The sequence below is a fragment of the Vipera ursinii genome (genome assembly GCF_947247035.1).
Source record: "Vipera ursinii genome assembly, contig: scaffold_225, whole genome shotgun sequence".
Classification (NCBI taxonomy): domain Eukaryota; kingdom Metazoa; phylum Chordata; class Lepidosauria; order Squamata; family Viperidae; genus Vipera; species Vipera ursinii.
Window position 1 is genome coordinate 1 of NW_028148295.1, and position 21,941 is coordinate 21,941.

General features: G+C 48.9%; 1 protein-coding gene across 2 annotated transcripts in view; it reads right to left on the minus strand.

Moving 5' to 3' along the window:
- Nucleotides 1–3,911: 3,911 nt before the first annotated feature.
- DHX30 (DExH-box helicase 30) overlaps nt 3,912–21,941 on the minus strand; it is a 28,979-nt gene continuing 10,949 nt past the window's right edge. For both annotated transcript variants that reach the window (XM_083380200.1, XM_083380199.1), the window contains exons 7-19: nt 20,324–20,476; nt 17,994–18,812; nt 17,054–17,132; nt 14,407–14,511; nt 13,832–14,007; nt 11,122–11,328; nt 10,096–10,177; nt 9,821–10,014; nt 8,536–8,695; nt 7,244–7,401; nt 6,203–6,306; nt 5,970–6,109; nt 3,912–4,227 (exon numbers count right to left, since the gene is read on the minus strand). In XM_083380200.1, coding sequence (XP_083236326.1) covers nt 3,992–4,227; nt 5,970–6,109; nt 6,203–6,306; nt 7,244–7,401; nt 8,536–8,695; nt 9,821–10,014; nt 10,096–10,177; nt 11,122–11,328; nt 13,832–14,007; nt 14,407–14,511; nt 17,054–17,132; nt 17,994–18,812; nt 20,324–20,476 — 2,613 coding nt within the window. In that variant the 3' untranslated portion in view covers nt 3,912–3,991. The remainder of the gene's footprint in view (nt 4,228–5,969; nt 6,110–6,202; nt 6,307–7,243; nt 7,402–8,535; nt 8,696–9,820; nt 10,015–10,095; nt 10,178–11,121; nt 11,329–13,831; nt 14,008–14,406; nt 14,512–17,053; nt 17,133–17,993; nt 18,813–20,323; nt 20,477–21,941) is intronic.

The window sequence follows — 21,941 nt, forward strand, 5'->3', positions numbered from 1 at the left end:
AAACAGGAGGAGAACACAGCATCCGTAGAGAAGTATATCCCGAGAAGGTCAGATTAATAAAAGTATTAACGGAATAGAAAATTAATCTTGTTATATATCTAAGAGAGATATTGAACCTCTTCTAGGGCGAGGAGTTGCTTGGACATGACCCCTGAATTGTATCCGAAGAGGAATGACCGGGAAGACAGTAGAGAAAGGGGGGAAGGAAGTAGGAAGGTCGGAGGAGGAGAAGAGGGAAGAAAGAGGATAAAGCGGGAGAAAGTGAAAAAGGAAACGGACGAGCCACCCCAAAATTTATGTGTACGTATCTTATTTTATTAAGAGGGGTCGGATAGAGGAGAATATAAAAAAAGAACGTCTGTTAATACGTGATAAAAAAATATTACGGGATATTCGTTGATAGGCAGGGCTTTTTTTCTCGTAGAACGCTGAGAACGGAGTTCCGGCACCTTTTTGGGATGGAACCTTGTAGGGTAGACAAGGCGGGTGGTATGACATGTGTGAGTTCCGGCACCTTTTTCTTTTACAAAAAAAGCACCGTTGATAGGTATGGGGGAAAGACTTGGGAAAAAAAGGAAAGAAAAAAGAGAGAGATGAATGGCGGCGTTAAAGGAGACTGGCCCACTTCCGCTAGCGCACCCTGGGAATTTGTCCCTTCGCTGCCGGGTGTGGTTGTCGTTCTGTCGAAACGGGGGAAACGGGCCTAAAATATATCACCCGGCAAGTCTCTTTATCACAATGTAGCCGTTTTCTCAGCCTCCCTCCCCCACCCCCAAATTCTAATTTCCACCTCTTGCCTTACGCACATAGAACCCCCGGCTTACAGGTGTTCATTTAGCGACCGTTGCAAATTGGCAACGGGGCCAAAAAATGGGACACCTTGCCCTCTTTTCACATTGACCACCGTTGGAGCAGCCTTACCGCACGGGTTTCCCCAATTCAAAATTCAGGCTCATATTTATGACGGTCACAGTGTCCTAGTGTGTTGTGGGTGTGTGTGTGTGTGAGAGAGAGAGAGACTTGATTCCTTTCTGACAAGCAAACTCAATGGGGAAACCGGGTTCACTTCACCGCCGTCCAACTGCTGCGATGCACTTAAGGACGGTGGCGGGAAAGGCCCTCCAGTCGGGCGAAAGATTCACTTCCCGACAGTCTCGCTTTAAAATGGCCATTTGGGCTTTGGTGGCGGTCGTCGAGAACTATCCATAATAAAAGATGGGACGAATACGATCAAATCGGTGCCCCGATTAAAAAAAACCCAAAATCCAATCCAGGCCGATGAAATTAAACGAGAATAATTGTATTTCTTTCGCGGCTCGATCCCGGATCGAGGAGAGAATCTACTTAAGAGCTCGGGAAATTAAAATGCAAATTTCGCGGGAATTCAAACTGACACAGTCCATGAGTCATAGCAGGCCCAAGTCCGGACTGCAGCCGAACGTCTGAAATCTAACGTACATCGTTCACACTGAAGGAGGCGGAACTCGGAGCTCACCACGGCCGTCACGACGACGACAATCAGTGGCCGGTGTGCGTGCCTTTGTGGGTTTTCTGTTCGGAGCGCCCTCGTGACTTTGTTCGCCCGAATCTGAACCCTGGCGTGAACCTCAACCTTCATTTAAAAATTTAGATTCCATAAAATGTCTTCCAGCTAAAGATAGGCCTCGACTTACGACTGTTCGTTTAGTGACCGGTCAAAGTTACGGCGGACGTGAAAAATGGGACTTGGGACTGTTTTTCAGTTATGGCCTTTGTAGCCTCCCGGGGAGGCGGGTCACATGATTAAAATTCAGACGCTGGGCAACCGACTGGCATTTAATGACGGTCACAGCGTCCCAGGATCATGTAATCAGAATTCAGACGCTCGGCAACCGACTCGCATTTATGACGGTCACAGCGTCTCGGGGTCACATGACCAAAATTCAGACGCTTGGCAACTAACTTGAGAATTGCAGTCAGTCACTGCAAGAAAGGTCGTAAAATGGAATGTTTCACTTAATAACCAAAATTGACGACCGTGCATTTGTGAGAGTTGATGCTTTTCCCACTTGTCAAAGCAAACTTGTCGCAAAAACCGCACAAAGCTAATTGTTCAAAGCGGGGAAATTAGAAATTCTTAACCTACTATTCCAATCCAGCGTAACATAATACAGGTACTCCTTGATTTACGACTCACAGCGCCTGTCTACAAGACCATCGTACAACCCCTTCAACGATCACAATTTGGGCACCAGGCAACCGGCTGGCATTTCAGGAAAAACCGCAGCCCCTGTGGTCACGCGATCCCAAGTTGCGACCTTTTGTGTGAATTTTGGGCTAAAATTATCTGGATGCACTGAACGACTACATTGACTGGCTTAATGGCGGGCAGCGATTTGCTGAAGCATCGCCCTGACTCAACTTCCCGCTTGCGATGGAAACTGTGGTCTCCATTTGAGGTCGTAAACCGTACGTCGTAAATCGGGGACTGTTTCTCGGGAAGAATCCTAAAACCTCAAGTCGCTTTGCATCTTCTCCATGCCATCAATTTGAGGCTGGGAAAAAATAAAACAAAAAGACGGGCATCTCGTTTGTTAGAGAAAACACACACAGACACACACACGCACACGGAGACAAACGCATCCAACACAAGAGCCGAGCCAGCAGGTGATTTTTTTTTACTCCCCATTTATTAGCTTTAATCTAGGTTGTAAAAAGGGTGCAGGACAAGTAACAAAGCACTGGCCTATCCGAGCATCAAGAGTCACAGGTACGGTTTTTAGGATATTCCCAGCAGCCCTTGGGGCTCAAAATGGAGTCCCGGTTCCAACGGCAGACCGCTGCTCCTCCTGAAACGGCTGCCGATTCCAGTCCGAAGTCAGGGGTGCAAGGCAGGGCACTCCGTTTCTGGAGAAGGGGGGGCAGAGGTGCCGGGAGATCCCTCTCCACCAGATTTGCATGGAAATCATGGTTAGGCGCCCGAGCCGGGACGGCGGCATCTAGAGTAACAGGGAAGCCAGTCTCGTTGTGGACGAGAGAACGAGGCTGTTTCTGAAGAGCGGCGAGAGATCAAGTGCCTCTTTCTGCCTTCAATCCACAGCCACGTTTCTGATGTCACAAATCTGCCGTGTAGTGGAGGGGCCACCCCGGGAAGATACGGGGCGCCGTGCACCCTGGATGTGAGGCCTAGCGGACTCGAGGAAAGGAAGCCGAGGATCGGGCATGCAAGAGGATCCGCGAGAACCAGGGATAACAGGCTCGCGAGAATGCAAAGTAACCTCGCACCCTTATTTTTGGAGGAGAGGGTTTCCAGGGCACTGAACTGAAACTCTGCTCCTGGGGAAACATAACCAGTTCCACAAACCTAGTTATGACTCCAGGCGCAGCGACGCCTCCGAGTTCCTCCTGCTTGCGCAATCTTGGCACGAGCCGAGGCTTCCTCATTAGGACAAGGAGTTCGGGGAACAAAATACAAAGCATCCGCCCCTCTCTGAATCAAACAGGAGCGTGAACGTCTTCCGAACGCTGCCGTTACCCTAACCTCTGACAATGTGGGGGGTGGGGGGTGAGGAGGAGCGATCCCCCTCGTTCTTGAATCCCGACGTTCAGCTCGCCTCGCCATCTCAAGTGCGTTGAGGGTGCTGCCAGCTGTCCGTTCTCAAACGAGCGGACCAAAATCATCCTCGGACGCGAGGTCGGCGCGGCGAGTGCACACACAGGGGCAAACCAGGATCGTTCACCGCAAAGTCCTCGGAGGTCTCCGGACGTGCAACCGGCATCTGTCACACAGTCCTTGGAGATCTCTGGGCGTGCAACCGGCTTGCAGGAAGACACCGGGGGGGAGGGGGGCGCTGTCTCTCCGACTGTAGTGAGATGGCGCCAACCACCGGCGAGCCGAGCCCCGGGAACCTTCTGGGATGAGAGCGGCGTCACAAGGGATAAATAGAACTTTATTTAAATAAACATATCTCAACATCTTTGTACAAATTACAAGTCCCCCAGGTCCAGAATCCTAGGCGCCAAAGTTGGCCGAAGGGCCTTTCAGCAGCTCCACCAGGATGTCCAAGAGCTGGCTGTGTTGGTGGTGGAGGTCCCCGGGAATGGCCGCCATCTCGTAACAGAGGCAGGTCTCCACCATCCGGGAGAGCGCCACCCGGAAGTCGCGGAGGAGCCGTATGGTGTACGAGTCGCCTTCCAGCACCAACAGGTCACTGTCGACCAAGGAAATGGTGGCACGCCACCCGTCATCTTGGGAACAAAGAACAAAGTGAGGTGAAGCGGCGCTTCTTGAGGAGAATTCTTAGATGTTAATTGATTTTTTTTTTGGTTAAAAAAAATGTATCGTACTTAGTCCTCGACTTACGACAGTTGCTTTAGCGACCGTTCCAAGTCAGAACGGCACCGGAAAAAGAGATTTAGGACCGTTTTTCATACTTGCAACCGATGCAGCATGTCCAGGATCACGTGAACAAACTTCAGACAGTTGGCAACCGACTTGTATTTATGACACTCGCAGTGTCCTGGGATCAAAATTCAGACGCTTGGCAACCGACTCGTATTTATGACGGTTACAGTATCCTAGGATCAAAATTCGGATGCTTGGCAACCGACTCATATTTATGACGGTCAGTGTCCTGAGATCACGGGACCAAAATTCAGACGCTTGGCAACTGACTCGTATTTATGACGGTCACAGTATCCTGGGATCAAAATTCAGATGCTTGGCAACCGACTCCTATTTATGACGGTCGCAGTATCCCAGGATCAAAATTCAGACGCTTGGCAACCGACTCATATTTATGACGGTCACAGTATCCTGGGATCGAAATTCAGATGCTTGGCAACCGACTCGTATTTATGACGGTCGCAGCGTCCTGGGGTCACGGGATCAAAATTCAGACACTTGTTGCTGACTCGTATTTATGGGTTGCTGACTTTGTATTTATGACAGCTGCAGTGTCCTAGGATGACGTAATCAAACTTCAGACGCTTGGCCATCGACTCGCATTGATGACGGTCGGAATGTCCCAGGATTATGTGATTAAAACTCACAAATGCTTGGCAACCGACTCGTATTTATGACGGTTGCAGTGTGCTGGGATCCTGTGATCCCTTTTTGCGACCTTCTGACAAGCAATGTCAACGGGGTTCGCCTAACCACCGTGTTACTACGTTGACAAATGCAGTGATTGTAAAAACTGGGCAAAACTGACGTGGGCAGTGAGTTATGCCCCGTTCTACAACCTTTCTTGGCAGTTCTTAAGCACATCCCTGTGGTGAAGTGAGTCAAATGGTTGTTAAAATGAAGGTCCCAAAAGGGGATCACGTGACCCCAGGACACTGCGACCATCGTAAATATTAGCCACTTGCAAAAGCGTCTAAATTTTGATCTCGTGACCAAGGGGGGGGGGCTGAGGCAACGGTTGCGAGGGTGAAAAATGGTCAGAAACCCCTTTTTTCAGTCCCGTTTGCAACTTCAGTCAGTAAGCAAACTGGTGTAAGTGGAGGAGTACCAGTAGGTAGGAAAGACCGAGGAAGCTCAGCAAGAGGGAGGGATTAAAACATTCTTTGGGGGGGGGGAGAGAGGGGAGGGTGAGGCCATAGGTTCCCAAAATATGGGCCAACGGGTGTGTGAAAGGCTCACCGATGTGGACGTATGCCCGTGCACGCGCAGTCCCGCTTGCCGAAGCGTTGACGTGAGCATCGTGGGCGTTTGTTGCTCCATTTTCATGAGCATCGTTAGTGTGGCGGATTTTTGTGGCCTTGTTTTCCTGAGCATCACTGCCAGCGTTCATGGCCTCGCTCACGTGAGCAATGTGTGTTCGTGCACGTGTGAGCACATGTGCTCAACCTCCCTCTCCACAAAACAATCCCTTCTTAACCCCTGTCCCCCATGTGCTCTGGGCCACAAAACCCCCAAAGGTCAGGACGCTCTGTTCTAGGCGACAGCGCGGGAAATGAGCCGAGAGACAGGGATCCAGATTACTCACCTCGCACGTAGACATCCGTATCGGTCATCAGCAGCACCGCCAGCGGATGTACTTGCGAGGAGTCGCGCACGAAGACGCCCCCGTTGGACTTGACCGCCATGAAGTAGGTCAGCCAACGGCTGTACAGCTTGGAGGACTCCCTGCGGAGGAGAGAGCGAGGGGGATATTGCACGCGCCGGCTCGGGGCTGTTCGGCTAACAGATTGGCGCCCCAGGAGGGACCGGCTCTCTTACCTGTTGATGGTGGATTTGTGCAAAAGGACGGTCCCCGCTTTGGTCCGGTACGTATAGCTGTTCGGTTTGAACTTGCCCTGTCTGGTCACTTTCCCTTGCCGGACCTGCGAGATTAAAAAAAGGACGTATACTGACGGCGGTTCAATAATAGGAGACTGACAGCTGCCCTCCATGGGAACTAATCAAGGAGAGAGGCAAACCTGGAGTTACGGAGACATTTCCTGACAGCGAGGACAATTAACCAGTGAAAGAAACGGCTTGTCCCAGGGAATTGTGGGCACTTCACCACTGGGGGTTTTCTAAGAAGAGACTGGACAGTCACTTGTCTGATATGCTATAGGGTCTCCTGCTTGAGCAGGGGGCTGGACTAGAAGACCTGCAAGGTCCCTTCCAGTCCTATAAGGCAGGAAGGCAGGAGAAAAGAGAGTGGGATGGATGGATACAAGGGAGGGAGGGAGGGAGGGAAGACAGGGAGAAGGAAACGAGAAAGGAAGGAAAAAGGGATAGGAAGGATGGAAGAAGGGGTGGATGGTAGGAAGGAAGGAAGGAAGAGGTAGGAAGGATGGAAGAAGGGATGGATGGATAGATTGAAGGAAGGAAGGAAGGAAGGAAGGAAGGAAGGAAATCCACCTGGAATTAAGGAGAAACTTCCTGACAGTGAGGACAATTAACCAGTGGAACCGCTGGCCACCGGAAGTTGTAGGTGCGCCATCACCGGAGGTTTTTAAGAAGAGAAAAGGGACAGCCGCTTGCTCGACGTGGCAGAGGGTCTCCTGCTTGAGCAGGGGGCTGGACTAGAAGACCTCCAAGGTCCCGTCCAACTTTCTATTATCGTTATAATATAATTATGATGATGATTATCAACCTCCTAAGGCACCCGGTTAGATGGAGCATCTCCCACTGAGGTCCAAATCCAGGTGCCGGAGTCTCTGGCACGGAGAGGTAAGGACGAGAAGCGACAGGGAGCATTCGCAACCGGGAATCCCTTACTCATAGGGCAAACCACTAGAACAGACAAATAACAAACACACACACACACACCTGGATGAGGTTGGGGTACAGCCCGGCCATCAGGACCCCCTTCACCAGTTCCTCCTCCTCACTGTACTGGTTGCACACCGACGACGGCAAGAGGCAATCCGACGGCGTTGGGACCAGGTAGGCTTCGTAGAGGTTTTCGGAAAACTGCTTCACCAGGCCTGCGGAGGGAGGGAGAGAGAGAAAGAGAGAGAGAGAGAGAGAGAGAGAGAGAGAGACAGAGAGAGAGACAGAGAGACAGAGACAGGACTTCAACTCCCAGAATTCCCCAGTGAGCATATCGTCAACGCAGGCTGGTGGCCAAAGACAGGGGAAGTCCTCGGATTACCACCGTTTGTTTAGTGACCCTTCAAAGTTAGACTTCGGACTGTTTTTTTTCATACCGACGAGCGTGGTAGCGTGCCCGGGGATCCCGCCATTAAAATCCAGACCCTTGGCAACCGACTCGTATTTACAATGGTTCGCAGCATCCCAGGGTCCCGCGATCAAAATTCAGACACTCGGCAACTGACTCGTAGCGATGACGGTCACCGCGTCCCGGGGCCCCGCAATCAAAGTCCAGATGCTTGGCAACCGACTCGTATTTACAACGGTTCGCAGCATCCCGGGGTCCCGTGATCAAAATTCCAGACACTTGGAAACTGACTCATAGTTATGACAATCACAGTGTCCCGGGTTCGTGTGGTTAAAATTCAGATGCTTGGCAACCGACTCATATTTACGACGGTTGCAGTGTCCCAGGGGACGTGTGATCCTCGTTGGGCGACTTTCTGACGAGCAAAGTCAACGGGGCAAGCCGGATTAAATTTAGCAACCACGGTACTATTATAACCACAACGGTGGCAAGAAAGGTCGTAAAATGGGGCAAACCCCCATGAACAACTGTCTCGCTTAGCAGCGGAAACGTGTGGCTCAATTTTGGTCATGAAGACGAGGACTAGCTCTAGCCAGGTTTTAATGACACGACGGTCGTAAGGGCGAGGATTTGTCATGAGTCACTTTTGCCCGCCTCCTTAAGAATGGCCTCTTTCTCTTTTTCCCAAGATAATTGAGGATCCGCTGTATTTAATTAATGAAATTTATACAGCCTCCCACCTTAAGGAAAGGGACTTTTGGTAGATTACAACGGACTGGGGGAAACAATGAATAAATGAGACATTCATTAGTTAACGTGGTTATATCGTTGTTATTAAAAATGAATTTAAACTGATACAAAGGGAAGCTTATAAAACGGGGGGAAAAAGGAGGAAAGACAAGAGGGGCGGTGACTGCCCTCCGAGGATCGTCCTGCTCACCGTTGATAAAGCGCAAACTCGGGGCGTAGAGCGAGTAATCCTGCAGGTAATCATCGCGCGCGCGGCTATCTCTGCGTCGTAGGATGTCTTCCCAGCCCGCCACAGCCCGCACGAACGCCAGGTGATCGCTGCCGCTCTCTCGACTCAGGATGGCCTTGGCCTAAGGGGGAAACCGTCGGAAGAATAACCAAAGGGACCTTGGAGGTCTTCTAGTCCAACCTTTTGGGACTGACAGCCTGGAGCGGGGGAAGAAAGGATGTTTTGTGTGCACGAACACCCGTTGCTCGCACGAGTGGGCAGTGAGTGCCTCCAACGCTCAGGGTGATAAGAGCACACACGTGAGGCCCTGAATGCTCAGAATGCCTGTGTGCATGGGCCCGGGAAAGCCCATGACGGTCATGGCTACGCTCGCACGAGTAGGCTGCGAATGCCTTGAAATCTGTGGCAACGCTCGTAAGAGTGGGCCGAGCACCTGCAACTTGATCTAGTGGGGCCACAACCACGACGGTTGTGGCGATGCTCATATGAATGGGGCCATGAACGCCCATGACACTCGCGGCGAGGCTCGTGCAAGGGGCCGTGAACACCTACAACGCTCGCAGAAATGTGGACACAAACACCGACAGTCACGGAGTGGGGCCAGAAACATCTGTGATGCTAGTGGTGACGCTCACACGAGTGGGGACACAAACGCACCAGACACTCATGGAAACACTCTCATGAGTGGGGCCGTGAACACCCACAAAGCTCGTGCTAGTGGAGGCTCAAACACCCATGAAGGTCGTGGCGAAGCTCGTACGAGTAGGATTGCGAACGCCCATGACGCAGCGACGCTCGCGAGAGTCGGAACATCCACAACGTTCGCGTAAATGGGGCCACAAACCTCCGTGATACGGTGACTCTTGCGTAAATGGGACAATGAACAGCTATGACGCTCACGCAAATCGGGTCCCAAACATCCACCACGGTCCCGCGAGTGGGACCATAATCTGTGCTGCTCGTGGAAGCGGGGCTGCGAACGCCGACGCTCAAACGAGTGGGGCCACAAATGTCTCACATCCTTGTGGCGACACTCGCGCGAGTGAAGCGGCGAACACGAGCGGAACACGCCCGTTGCGCACGTGGGCACATCAGCCAACCATGCGCTCGACCTGGTGGCCAGTAGTGGGTCATGGCTCACGGATTGCGGACCCCTGTTGTAGTCCAAATCCAGGGTGGCAGAGGAGACACACGTAGGTTTTGGTCGCCGGCCTCACCCGAGACGAGAACGCGGTGGGCTCCTCACCTTATCCACCTCCGTACGGTTCTGCAGGCTGCTGCTGAAGGGGTCTCGGGTGAGGCAGGAGACGATGAGGAGGAGCGGCTGGATGCAGCGGTATATGGATGCCAGTACGATGGCCTTGGCCAGCCGGGGGTCGGTGGAGATCTGGGCCAGGCGCTTGCCCAGCGTAGTCAACGCCTCTCGGTGGTCCAGCACGCCTGGAAAGGGGATTCAGTATGAGCGAACCGAGAGGTGGAAGGAGAACAGTCGCCCGTCGGCCGTTTTCACCCGGAACTCACCAATCTCCTGCAGCAGGATGACGGCCTCGTCCACCGCTTTGATGTCGGGGCTGTCCAGGGCTTTGGAGAGGAACTCGACGGCCTGCAAGCCAAAACCAGGGGCAGTTCAATTCCAGTTGGAGTAGAGCCGGAAGGGACCTCGGAGGTTTTCTAGTCCAACCCCCCACCCCTCCCAACTCAAGCGGGGGATCCTTACCAAATCACAGAAGGAGAGAGGTGGGAGGGAACTTGGAGGTCATTTAGTCCAACCACCTTCTGCTCAGGCAGGGGACCCTTACAGAATCACGGAATGACAACAGGTGGAAAGGACCTCGGAGTTCATCCAGTCCAACCCTCTGCTGAAGCAGGAGACCTATTTCAGACGAGCGGCTGTCCGGTCTCTTCTGAAAAGCCTCCAGGGATGGGGCAGCCTCCGCTGGAGGTCATCCCATGATACTATAAGGGTCCCCTGCTTGAGCAGGGGGTTGGACTAGATGATCTCCAAAGTCCCTTCCAATTCTGTTATTCCATCATTCTGTAAGGATCTCCTGCTTGAGCTAGCGGTTGGACTAGATGACCTCCAAGATCCCTTCCAATATGATTCTGTAAGATCTCCTACTTGAGCAGGGGGTTGGACTAGATGACCTACATGATCCCTTCCAACTCTGTTATTCTAGGATTCTGTAAGGGTCTCCTCGAGCAGGGGGTTGGACTAGATCACCTCCAAGATCCCTACCAATATGATTCTGTAAGAGTCTCCTGCTTGAGCAGGGGGTTGGACTAGATGACCTCCAAGGTCTCTTCTGACTTGTCATTCCACGAGTCCGTAAGGGTCTCCTACTCGAGCAGGGGGAGGGGTCAGACTAGATGACCTGCAAGGTCCCACCCAACTCCGCCCGTCTGTAATTCCGTACGGCTTTCGTACTCGAGCAGACGCCGGTAAAGTAGGCCTGGCATGAAGTGACTGTTAAAAATATCAGGAACCCCACCATCCCCACCCCTCCTCCTGTGCCATTCACACGTCCCGGGGTCTCGGCCGAAGCTAACCGTCTTCTCCGGCTGGTGGATCTTGGTTTGCACCACCAGGTTCTCCAGCGGCGTCCGTAGGATCTCGGGCACTTGGTAGGTGGGCATGCGGTCCAGGCGGCTGCGGGGGAAGAGGTGGTAGGCGAAGCCCGACTGGCAGCGTCCGGCCCGTCCTCGTCGCTGGATGACGTTCGACTTGGACACCCAGACGGTCTCCAAGCACGAAACCTGGGCGAAAAGGGGAAGACGGTCGGTAAACGAATGGAGGGGAGGAGCGAGTCAACGGTGAGGACGAGGAGCCGGGCGGGGGAACCGCTTGCCACCCAACGTCGTGGGCGCTACGTCGTTGGAGGGGTTTTTTTTGTTTTTTTTTTAAGGAAGAGACTGGATCTCTGTTTGTCTCCTACTTCAGCAGGGGGTTGGACTGGAGGACCTCCCGGGTCCCCTTCCAGCTTGATTCGGATGGAGCGTTTCTTTGCTGGGTTGGCTTCAGTCACTCAAGCAGCCTTTGGACCTTAAAACTTGAATGCTAGCCCTAAACCTAATCTTATGCATAAGCCTAAACCTAAGCTTAAACCGAACCCTAGTCCTCACCCGTGTCTTATGCGTAACCCTTCAAACTAACCCTAGCCATAGCATTAACCCTAATCCTAAACTTAAACCTAACCTTAGCCCCAGTCCTAATGCCTAGCCTTAACCGAAGCCCTAGTCCTAATTCGAACCTTGAACCTAACCTTAGTCCTAGCCTCAGCCCTAATTCATAACTCTAACCCAAACCCTAAATCTAATCCTAGTCTTAACTCTATCCCTAATCCTAGTCTTAACCCTAACCCTAGCCTTAACCCTAACCCGTCTTAACTCTATCCCTCATCCTACTCTTAACCCTAACCCTAACCTTAACCCTAACCCTAGTCTTAAGTCTAATCTTAACCCCAACTCTAACCTTAAACCTAAGCCTAATCTTAACTCTATCCCTAACCCTAGTCTTAACTCTATCCCTAATCCTAGTCTTAACCCTAACCCTAGCCTTAACCCTAACCTTAAACCTAACCCGTCTTAACTCTATCCCTAATCCTAGTCTTAACCCTAACCTTAAACCTAACCCTAGTCTTAACTCTAATCTTAACCCTAACCCTAGCCTTAAACCTAACCCTAGTCTTAACTCTAATCTTAACCCTAACCGTAGCCTTAAACCTAACCCTAGTCTTAACTCTAATCTTAACCCTAACCCTAGCCTTAAACCTAAGCCTAACCTTAAACCTAAGCCATCTTAACTCTATCCCTAACCCTATTCCTAACCCGTCTTGAATCTAATGTTAAACCTAGCCCTAGTCTTATCTCTATCCCTAAACCTAATCTTAACTCTAATCTTAACCTTAACCCTACCCTTAAACCTAACCCTAGTCTTAACTCTATCCCTAAGCCTAACCCGTTTTAACTCTAATCCTAACCCTAACCTTTAACCTAACCTGTCTTATCTCTGTCCTTAACCCTAACCCTAGTCTCAACTAACCCTAACCCTAACTTAAACCTAAGCCTAGTCTTAACTCTATCCCTAAGCCTAGTCCGAATTCTAACCCTAACCCTAGTCTTAACTCTAATCTTAACCTTAACCTGAAACCTAACACTAAGCCTAGTCCTAAACCCTAATCCTAATCCTAACTCTAACCCTAAAACTAATCCTAACTGTAGTCCTAACTCTAACCTTAGTCCTAACTCTAACCCTAACTTAAACCTAAGCCGTCTTAACCCTAACCCTAACTCTAATCTTAACCTTAACCTGAAACCTGACACTAAGCCGTCCTAAACCCTAACCCTAACTCTAACCCTAAAACTAATCCTAACTCTAGTCCTAACCCTAACCTTAAACCTAACCCTACCCTTAGCCCTAACTCTAACCCTAACTTAAACCTAAGCCTAGTCTTAACCCTAACCTTAACTCTAGTCCTAACTCTAATCTTATCCTTAACCTGACACTAAGCCTAGTCCTAAACCCTAACCCTAATCCTAACTCTAACCCTAAAACTAATCCTAACTCTAGTCCTAACCCTAACCTTAAACCTAACCCTAACCTTAGCCCTAACTCTAACCGTAACTTAAATCTAAGCCTAGTCTTAACCCTAACCCTAACCCTAGTCCTAACTCTCTTAACCTTAACCTGAAACCTGACACTAAGCCTAGTCCTAAACCCTAATCCTAACTCTAACCCTAAAACTAATCCTAACTCTAGTCCTAACTCTAACCTTAAACCTAACCCTAACCTTAGTCCTAACTCTAACCCTAACTTAAACCTAAGCCTAGTCTTAACCCTAACCCTAACTCTAGTCCTAACTCTAACCTGAAACCTAACCCTAACCTTAAACCTAAACCTGGTTTAACTCCAGCCCTAATGTTAACCTTAGCCTCGACCCGTAACCGGAAATCTAACCCTAACTCCAGTCCTTAACTCTTAACCCTCGCCTTAAACCTAAGCCTAACCCTAGCCGGAGACAGCACCCCGAGTAGGAGGAAGCAAGCCGTAAGAACAGAAAGCACGGCGGGACCCCCCCACCACCACCAGGACCCGCGGTTGGTCTCCCACCGGCACCCACTGACTTAATCACAGAGCAGAGGGAGGGGGGGAGAGAGGAAGGCTCGTCTGTCCTCGCCTCCCCACCCCGGGGCTCTCCGAAAAGAGCCGGGAAGCGTCCCCCCCTCCCCCGCTTTAACCCCGGTCCTTGGAGGCCCAAACCTTGGTCTTCAGATCGTAGCGCTCCTCCTTATGGGTCCCGCTGTCCACCACGTGGACGATGTCGTTGATGGTGATGGAGGTCTCGGCAATGTTGGTGGCCAGGACGATTTTCCGCACCCCGGCGGGGGGCCGGGGGAAGATGCTCTGTTGGTCCATCATGGGGATGTTGGAATGGACTAAACGGGGGTGGGGGTGGTCGGTGGGGTGGGGGGAAGGAGGGGGAAGAGGAGGAAGAGGAAGGTCGATTAAACCAGTGGAACCACCTGCCTCCGGACGCGGCGAATGCTCCCAACGCTGGACGTTTTTCGGAAGAGACTGGCCAGCCACTTGTCTGAAGCGGTCTAGGGCTTCCTGCCTGAGCCGGGGGTTGGACTAGATGACCTCTGAGATCCAACTTTTATTATTATTATTATTCGAACCCTCAGCTTGAGGTTCCTCGTGTTTCCCCCCCCCTCCCTCCCTGCCTCCCACCCCGCCGTCTCTGGACAGGTGTCCGGAAAAAACCGCCCGTTTTCCGGACAACGGCCGAATGGTTCCCACCGGGCCGATAGCCGCGGAGGGCAACTGAGCTTCACCTGGTAAGATAAGGTAGCGGCTGTTGTGGGAGCCGAGGATTTCCAAAAGCCGCTGCTGGACCCCTTTGATCTCTTGCCAGCCGGGAAGGAAACAGAGGATGCCGCCTGGAAGGAGAGGAGAGATGGTGTGTGTGTGTGTGTGTGTGTGTGTGTGTGTGTGGAAAAAAAAGGGGACGTCCTGTTTCCTAAAAGTGGGATTTTTTGGGGGGTGGGTGGGGAGACAGGACAGGATAAGACGTCTTCGTGTCTTTGAGGGGCTGCCCCAAAGAGGGAGGGAGGGAGGGAAGGAGTAAGGGGAAAAAAAGAGGGGAGGGAGGCAGGAAGGAAGGAAGGAAAAGAGGGAGGAAGGAAAAGAGGGCAGCCGAAAGGACCCTTCATTTCAACCCGATATTCTCCTTGATTGCTAGTCTCTCTCTCTCTCTCTCTCTCCATCTAATCTATCATGCCTCTCTCTATCCATCTCTTCTGTCTATCCATCATCTCTCTATCCATCTAATCTATCAACTCTCTCTCTTATGTCTATCATCTATCATCTCTCTTTCTATCCATCTCATCTATCATCTATCTCTTATCAATATCTAATCTATCTCTTGACTATCATCCATCATCTCTATATTTTTCTATCCTCTCGTCTATCGTCTATCAATCTATCATCTCTATATCTTTCCATCTAACCTATCATCTATCTTTATCTATCTCTTGACTATCATCGATCTACCTACCTATCTATCATTATCTATCCATCATCTATCTGTGTGTCTTGACTATCATCCATCCCTCCATCTATATCTATGTCTCTATTGGTCTCTCTCTCTCTCTCTCTACCTATCTATCTATCATCTCTATATCTTTCTATCCATCTATCATCTCTATCATTATGTATCATCTCTATATCTTTCTCGTCTATCATCTATGTATCTATATGTCTCTATATTGATCTATATCTATCTATATCCATCATCTCTATATCATTATCATCTCTCTTTATCATCTATCTATATATCTATATGCCTCTATTGATCTATATCTATCTATCATCTATATCTCTATCCATCTAATCATCTCTATATCATTAGCTCTCTCTCTCTCTCCCTATCATCTCTATATCTCTTTCTATCAATCTATCATCTCTATCATTATGTATCATCTCTATATCTTTCTCGTCTATCATCTATGTATCTATATGTCTCTATCTATTGATCTATATCTATCTATATCCATCATCTCTATATCATTATCATCTCTCTATCATCTATCTATATATCTATATGTCTCTATTGATCTATATCTATCTATCATCTATATCTCTATCCATCTAATCATCTCTATATCATTAGCTCTCTCTCTCTCTCCCTATCATCTCTATATCTCTTTCTATCCATCTATCATCTCTATCATTATCTATCATCTCTATATCTTTCTCGTCTATCATCCATGTATCTGTCTCTATTGATCTATATCTATATCCATCATCTCTATATCATTATCTATCATCTCTTTATCATCTATCTATCTATATGTCTCTATTGATCTATATCTATCTATCATCTCTATCTCTTTCTATCCATCTAATCACCTCTATATCATTATCTATGTATCTATGTATCTATGTATCTATGTATCTATGTATCTATGTATCTATCTATCTATCTATCTATCATCTATCTATCTATCTATCTCTTTCTCGTCTATCTTTCTCGTCTATCTATGTATCTATGTATCTATGTATCTATGTATCTATGTATCTATCTATCTATCTATCTATCTATCTATCTATCTATCTATTTCAATTTACCTATGTGTCTTGTATCTGTGTGTGTGTCCTTCACAGTCCTCTTGATTCGGCCCTCCTGCACAATCCCCGCTTCTTGCCGGGGAGAGGGAAGCCTCCCCCCCAAATAAGGCAAAGCAATGGGATTCCCAGATTGCACTCACCAGGATCTTCTGGACTTCAACTCCCAGAATTCCTCAGCCAGCGTGGTTCTGGATCCGACCCCGGAGGTTCATCAAAATGGCCGATTGAGGGATTCTGGGAGTTGAAGTCCCACCGGTCACTAAAGGACCGAGTTGGAAGACCCCAGAGGGTCTGGATCGGAGCCCGCAGTTTCATCAAAATGGCCAACTGAGGAATTCTGGGAGTTGAAGTCCACCAGTCATAAAGGGGCCAATTTGGATGACCCCTGAGAGTCTGGATCCGAGCCTGCAGTTTCATCAAAATGGCCGATTGAGGGATTCTGGGAGTTGAAGTCCCACCGGTCACAAATGGGCCGAGTCGGAAGACCCCTGAGAGTCTGGATCCGAGCCCGCAGGTTCATCAAAATGGCCAACTTGGAAGGCCCCTGAGGGTCTGGATCCTGCAGGTTCATCAAAATGGCCGACGGAGGGATTCTGGGAGTTGGAAGTCCCCCCCGGTCACTAAAGGGCCGAGTCGGAAGACACCCCCCCGGGCTGAATTAACCGCCATCGGTTAATTCCTCAACCCCAAAGCAAGCCTTGCGATTCTCACATGACCCCCGCCACCCCAACACCCACCCACCTCCATTTTGCAAAAACCAGGTTGGATCCACTTCTACGACCAACCCAACGAGCTTGAGCGGCACGTGTGTGTGTGTGGGGGGGGTGAAAGACAAGAGGGACTCCCACCCACCTGGTTCTCCGTGGGCATCGATCTGAAGGATCAAGTCGGCGATCAGTTCAAGATCCAGGACACACTCGTCGTCTGATTGCTGGGGGGGGGAGGGAGGAGAAGAGAGAGAGAGAGAGAAAGAGACGGGGCAAGTAATCCTCAGACATACGACCACGAGTGAAGTTTCCGCTGCTAAGCGGGACACTGGCTACAGGGGGGTTTTGTCCCGTTTGTCTCCGCCTTTTATTTTGATCTATCCCTAGCCGTTTATCCAGCCTCCGTCCATCCACCTCTATTTGTCTCCCCGGCACTTTTTATTTCGATCTATCCCTATTTATCTATTATCTACCTACCCACCAACCTATCCATCCATCCATATCTATTTATCTCCGTCTGTCTTTATTCTGATCTCTCTATCCCTATTTATCCATTATCTACCCATCCATCCATATCTATTTATCTCCATCTGTATTTTGATCTATCCTTATCTATTATCTACCCATCCATCCGTCCATATCTCCATCTCTTTATTTTGATCTCTCTATCCCCATTTATCCATCTACCCATCCATCCATCTCTATTTATCTCCGTCTTTATTTTGATCTCTCTCTCATCTATTTATCCATTATCTACCCATCCATCCATCTTCTCTTTATTTTGATCTCTATCCCTATTTATCCATTATCTACCCATCCCTCCATCCATATCTATTTATCTCCGTCTGTCTTTATTTCGATTTCTCTACCCGTTATCTATCCATTGTTCTCCCTATCCGCCCATCCGTATCTATGTATCTTTCTCTCTTTTTGTATCTCTCTCTCCTTATCTATTTGGTCTATTATCCGTTTGTCTTTCTATCTATCCATCCGTTATCAATCCCGACCTCTCGGTTGCCCGTTTTCCACGCAGCTGGCCGCTTGTTCCCCATGCTTCCTCCCCGGATCGCGCGCGCGCCGCCCACCTTGATCTCGTAATGCCGATGCCGGCCGAGCATCGCCATCATATCCTCCAGGTAGTACTCCTTGACCGGATACATGAAGCCCGGCACTTTGACGACCGGACAGTCGCCAAAGTACTCCGAGAAACGCTGGTTGTCCCCTGTGGCGCTCATCAGCACTAGGCGCAGTTGCCGGTTCTGCTTTTGGATGCCCTTCAGCAGGATCAGCAGGAAGTCGGTGTTGACGTCCCGCTCGTGGACCTCGTCCACGATCACGTGGCTGACCCCTTCCAGCCGGGGGTTGCCTTGCAGCTTCCGGAGTAGGATGCCGACGGTGCAGAAGAGCAAGGCTCCGCCCCGGGCCGGCGGCTTGCTCTCCAGCCGCACCTGGTAGCCCACATTGCGCCGCAGGTTGGGGCCCAGCTCTTGGGCTACCCGCTGGGCCACCGAGATGGCGCTGATGCGACGCGGCTGTGTCACCACCACGTTGCACTGGGCTCCGCGCCCTTCCAGGATGTAGTGCTCCAGCAGCAGCTGCGGGATGCGGGTGGTCTTCCCGCAGCCCGTGTCGCCGGCGACCACCACCACCGGGTGCTGCTCCACGGCTGAGAGGATGGCCTCCTTGTGGGAATCCACGGGCAGCGAGGGGCTGTCGGGCCAGAGGTTGCCCCGCCGTTTCCAGAGGGCCAGAAGGTTCTGGCTAAGGCGCAACTCTTCCGACTCCGACAACGGGAGGTAAGTCTTCCCCGTGATGGCGTCGCTCAGGGCCCCGCTGCTCTCCTTGCTCAAGTTCATCACATCATCCGCCAGGCGCGGCCGGGACTCCCGGGAGTCGACGGGATACTGCGGAGAGCAGACAAGAGGGATTTCGCGGGGGTTGGGGATCCTCTCGCAATGTGCCAGCCGGGAAAGAGGGCCAATGGGGTGGCTTGTTCCATCCCCGAGACGGGTTAGTCCTCGACTTTTAACGACCGTTCAGTTAGCGATCGTTCAAAGTGCCAACCGCGCCTCAGGGCTGTCGCCACACCCCCCATAATCCAGGGACTCACTCTCTTGCGTGCGTGCGTGTAGATATAGCTAGGTGGTGCTAGACTTACGACGTTGGTGCGTTTAGTGAGCGTTCACAGGGACAACGGCGCTGAAAACGCCTCGCAGCCGTGGCAGCGTCCCCACAGCTGGGTGACTTGTGTGTGAATGTATGTGTATGTGTGTTTGTTTAGCGACAGTTCAAAGTTAGAAGGCCTTGTAAGAAGGGGCTGGAAACTGTTTTTCACTTTTACGACCGGTGTAGCATCTCCATTCAGGTGATGTATGTGTGTGTGTGTGTATATACACATATGCATACATACATATACACACATACATCGGCAACTATTCTAAAAATAGTGTATTTTTTACAAATATATGTACACACACACACACTACACTCTACACACACGGTCCTCAACTTACAATTCCTTTAGTGATCGTTTGAAGTTATAATAGCATTTTTCACCCTTATTTACCATTGTGGCATCCCCAGTCAGGTGTTTTGTGTGTGTGTGTGTCTGTGTATGTAGACATATATAGGTAGTCCTCAACGTATGACAGTTGGTTTAGTGAGCAAAGTTACAACAGCGCTGAAAAAAGGGACTTAGTGTGCGTAGATACATATAGGTAATCCTTGATTTACGACAATTCGTTTAGTGACTCTGTGTGTGTGTGTAGACATATATAGGTAGTCCTCAACTTACGACAGTTGGGTTAGTGAGCGTTCAAAGTTACAACAGCGCTGAAAAAAAGGGACAGGAGCGTTTTTCACCTTTACCACTGTGGCATCCCGTCAGGTGATATGTGTGTGTATGTGTGTGTGTAGATACATATAGGTAATCCTTATGATGATTCGTTTAGTGACTGTGTGTGTGTGTAACGACCGGGACAAGAAAGGTCATCAAATGGGGTGCAGCTCGGTTAACAACGGTCTCACTTAGCAGCGATAATTTTAGGCTCAATTCTGGCCGTAAGTCAAGGACTTATAACAGCCCCAGGCTTATAACAGTCCGTTTAGAGACCATTCAGGTCGCCCCGGACTTACAATGGTCTTGTTTAGTGACTCCAGCTACGACGGCACCGAAAAAAGGGCCTTACGACTGCTTTTCACACTTAATGGCCGTCGCGAGCTCACCCAAGCTGGAATTGCTGAACCATTGGGACGAACTTCACAACCCCGGCGGCTCACTTAACAGCCGGGGAGGGGGGGGGAGATGTCGTAAAACAGGGCCAAAACTCACTTCAGAAACGCTATCCCCTCTGTGATCGTTTTTGGGTCTCTGCGGCGCCGCGGATGATGGGCCGCTGCTCTCCGCCCGACTTACGTGGTTCAGGTAGTTCTCAATCTTGCGCAGCGTGGCCTCGGGGACTTTGATGTGGCAGGGCTTCCGCTGGTTCTCGCCCAGCTCCCGCAAGGAAGTCATGTTGTACATGGCGTGACTTAACGGGTTGTTGTTCTTGTCCACTAAGCCGAGACTCTGGAAGGAGGGAGGGTCACGGTGAGACTGGGGTGCCCAGGAGCCCACCGGGAGATGGAAACATTCTGCGATTTGATGCCATATCCCGGTCAAACTGGAATATCCTGGAATATCCTGGAATGTTCTATCATTCGGCAATATTCCGCGATTTGGTAATCTATAATTCAGGCTAGGGGCTGGGAGTGCCCAGGAGTCCACGGGAAGAGAGTTATGTAATTTCCTGGTAAATTGGTGAAAGTTCCATCACATCCTGAAATTCTGTAATTCCATAACATTTGGTAATATCCTGTAATTCTATAATATCCTGTGATTCTGCAATGTTCGGTAACTCGGTAAAATTCTGTCATTCTGCAATATCTTGAAATTCTGCAATTCCATAATATTTGGTAATATCCTGTAATTCTATAATATTCGGTAACTCGGTAAAATTCTGTAATATTCGGTAATATCCTGTCAGTTTGTAATATTCGGTAATATCCTGCAATTCCATAATATTCGGCAATATCCTGTAATTCTATAATATTCGGTAACTCGGGAAAATTATGTAATATTCGATTATATCCTGTAATTTTTGTAATATTCTGTCATATCCTGCAATTCTGTCATATCCTGTAAAATTCTGTTAACTGTAAAATTGTCATATTCTGTAATTCTGTAAAATTGTCATATTTCATAATGCCCTCTAATATTCTGTAATTCTATAATATTTTGTAGTATAGAGATATGTATCTAGATACACAGATATCTAATTCTAGATAGATATCTAAATATAGATTAGTTAAATAGATAAGATATAGATGGCTAGAGAACAGATAGGCTATCTAAATAGAGATATTATATATCTTATAGATATCTAATTATAAAGATGTAGATAAATATCTAGAGATAGATAGATCTAAATAGAAAGATATATCTGATTAGACGTATAGCTAAACATAGATTAAATATCTAGAGATAGATATATAAGTAGATATAGATATCTAATGATAAATCTAGATATAGATATATCTAACGATATAAATACAGATGAATTGGATTAGATACAGATAATATCTAAATACGTATATCTAAATAGAGACATTGAATTATAGATATATCTAACTATAGATTATAGACATAGATGTTATCTATATATATCTAAATATAGTTTAACAAATTGATAATACATATATATTTAAATAGGTCTAAATATAGACATGTACACATATATGTATACGTATGTATATGTACTGTATATACGTACGTGTATCTATATAGAATCGTAGGAGGATAGTTGGGAGGGACCTTGTAGCTTTGCTGATGTTTTATTTAAACTAAATTTGTATACAGAAATTGTAGATAGGTATCTAAATATATAGTTAAATAGATAATAGTTAAATAGAATATCTAAAGAGATACTATACATCTAACAGATATCTAAAGATATATATAGATAAATACTAGTAAAAGGTAAAGGTAAACGTTC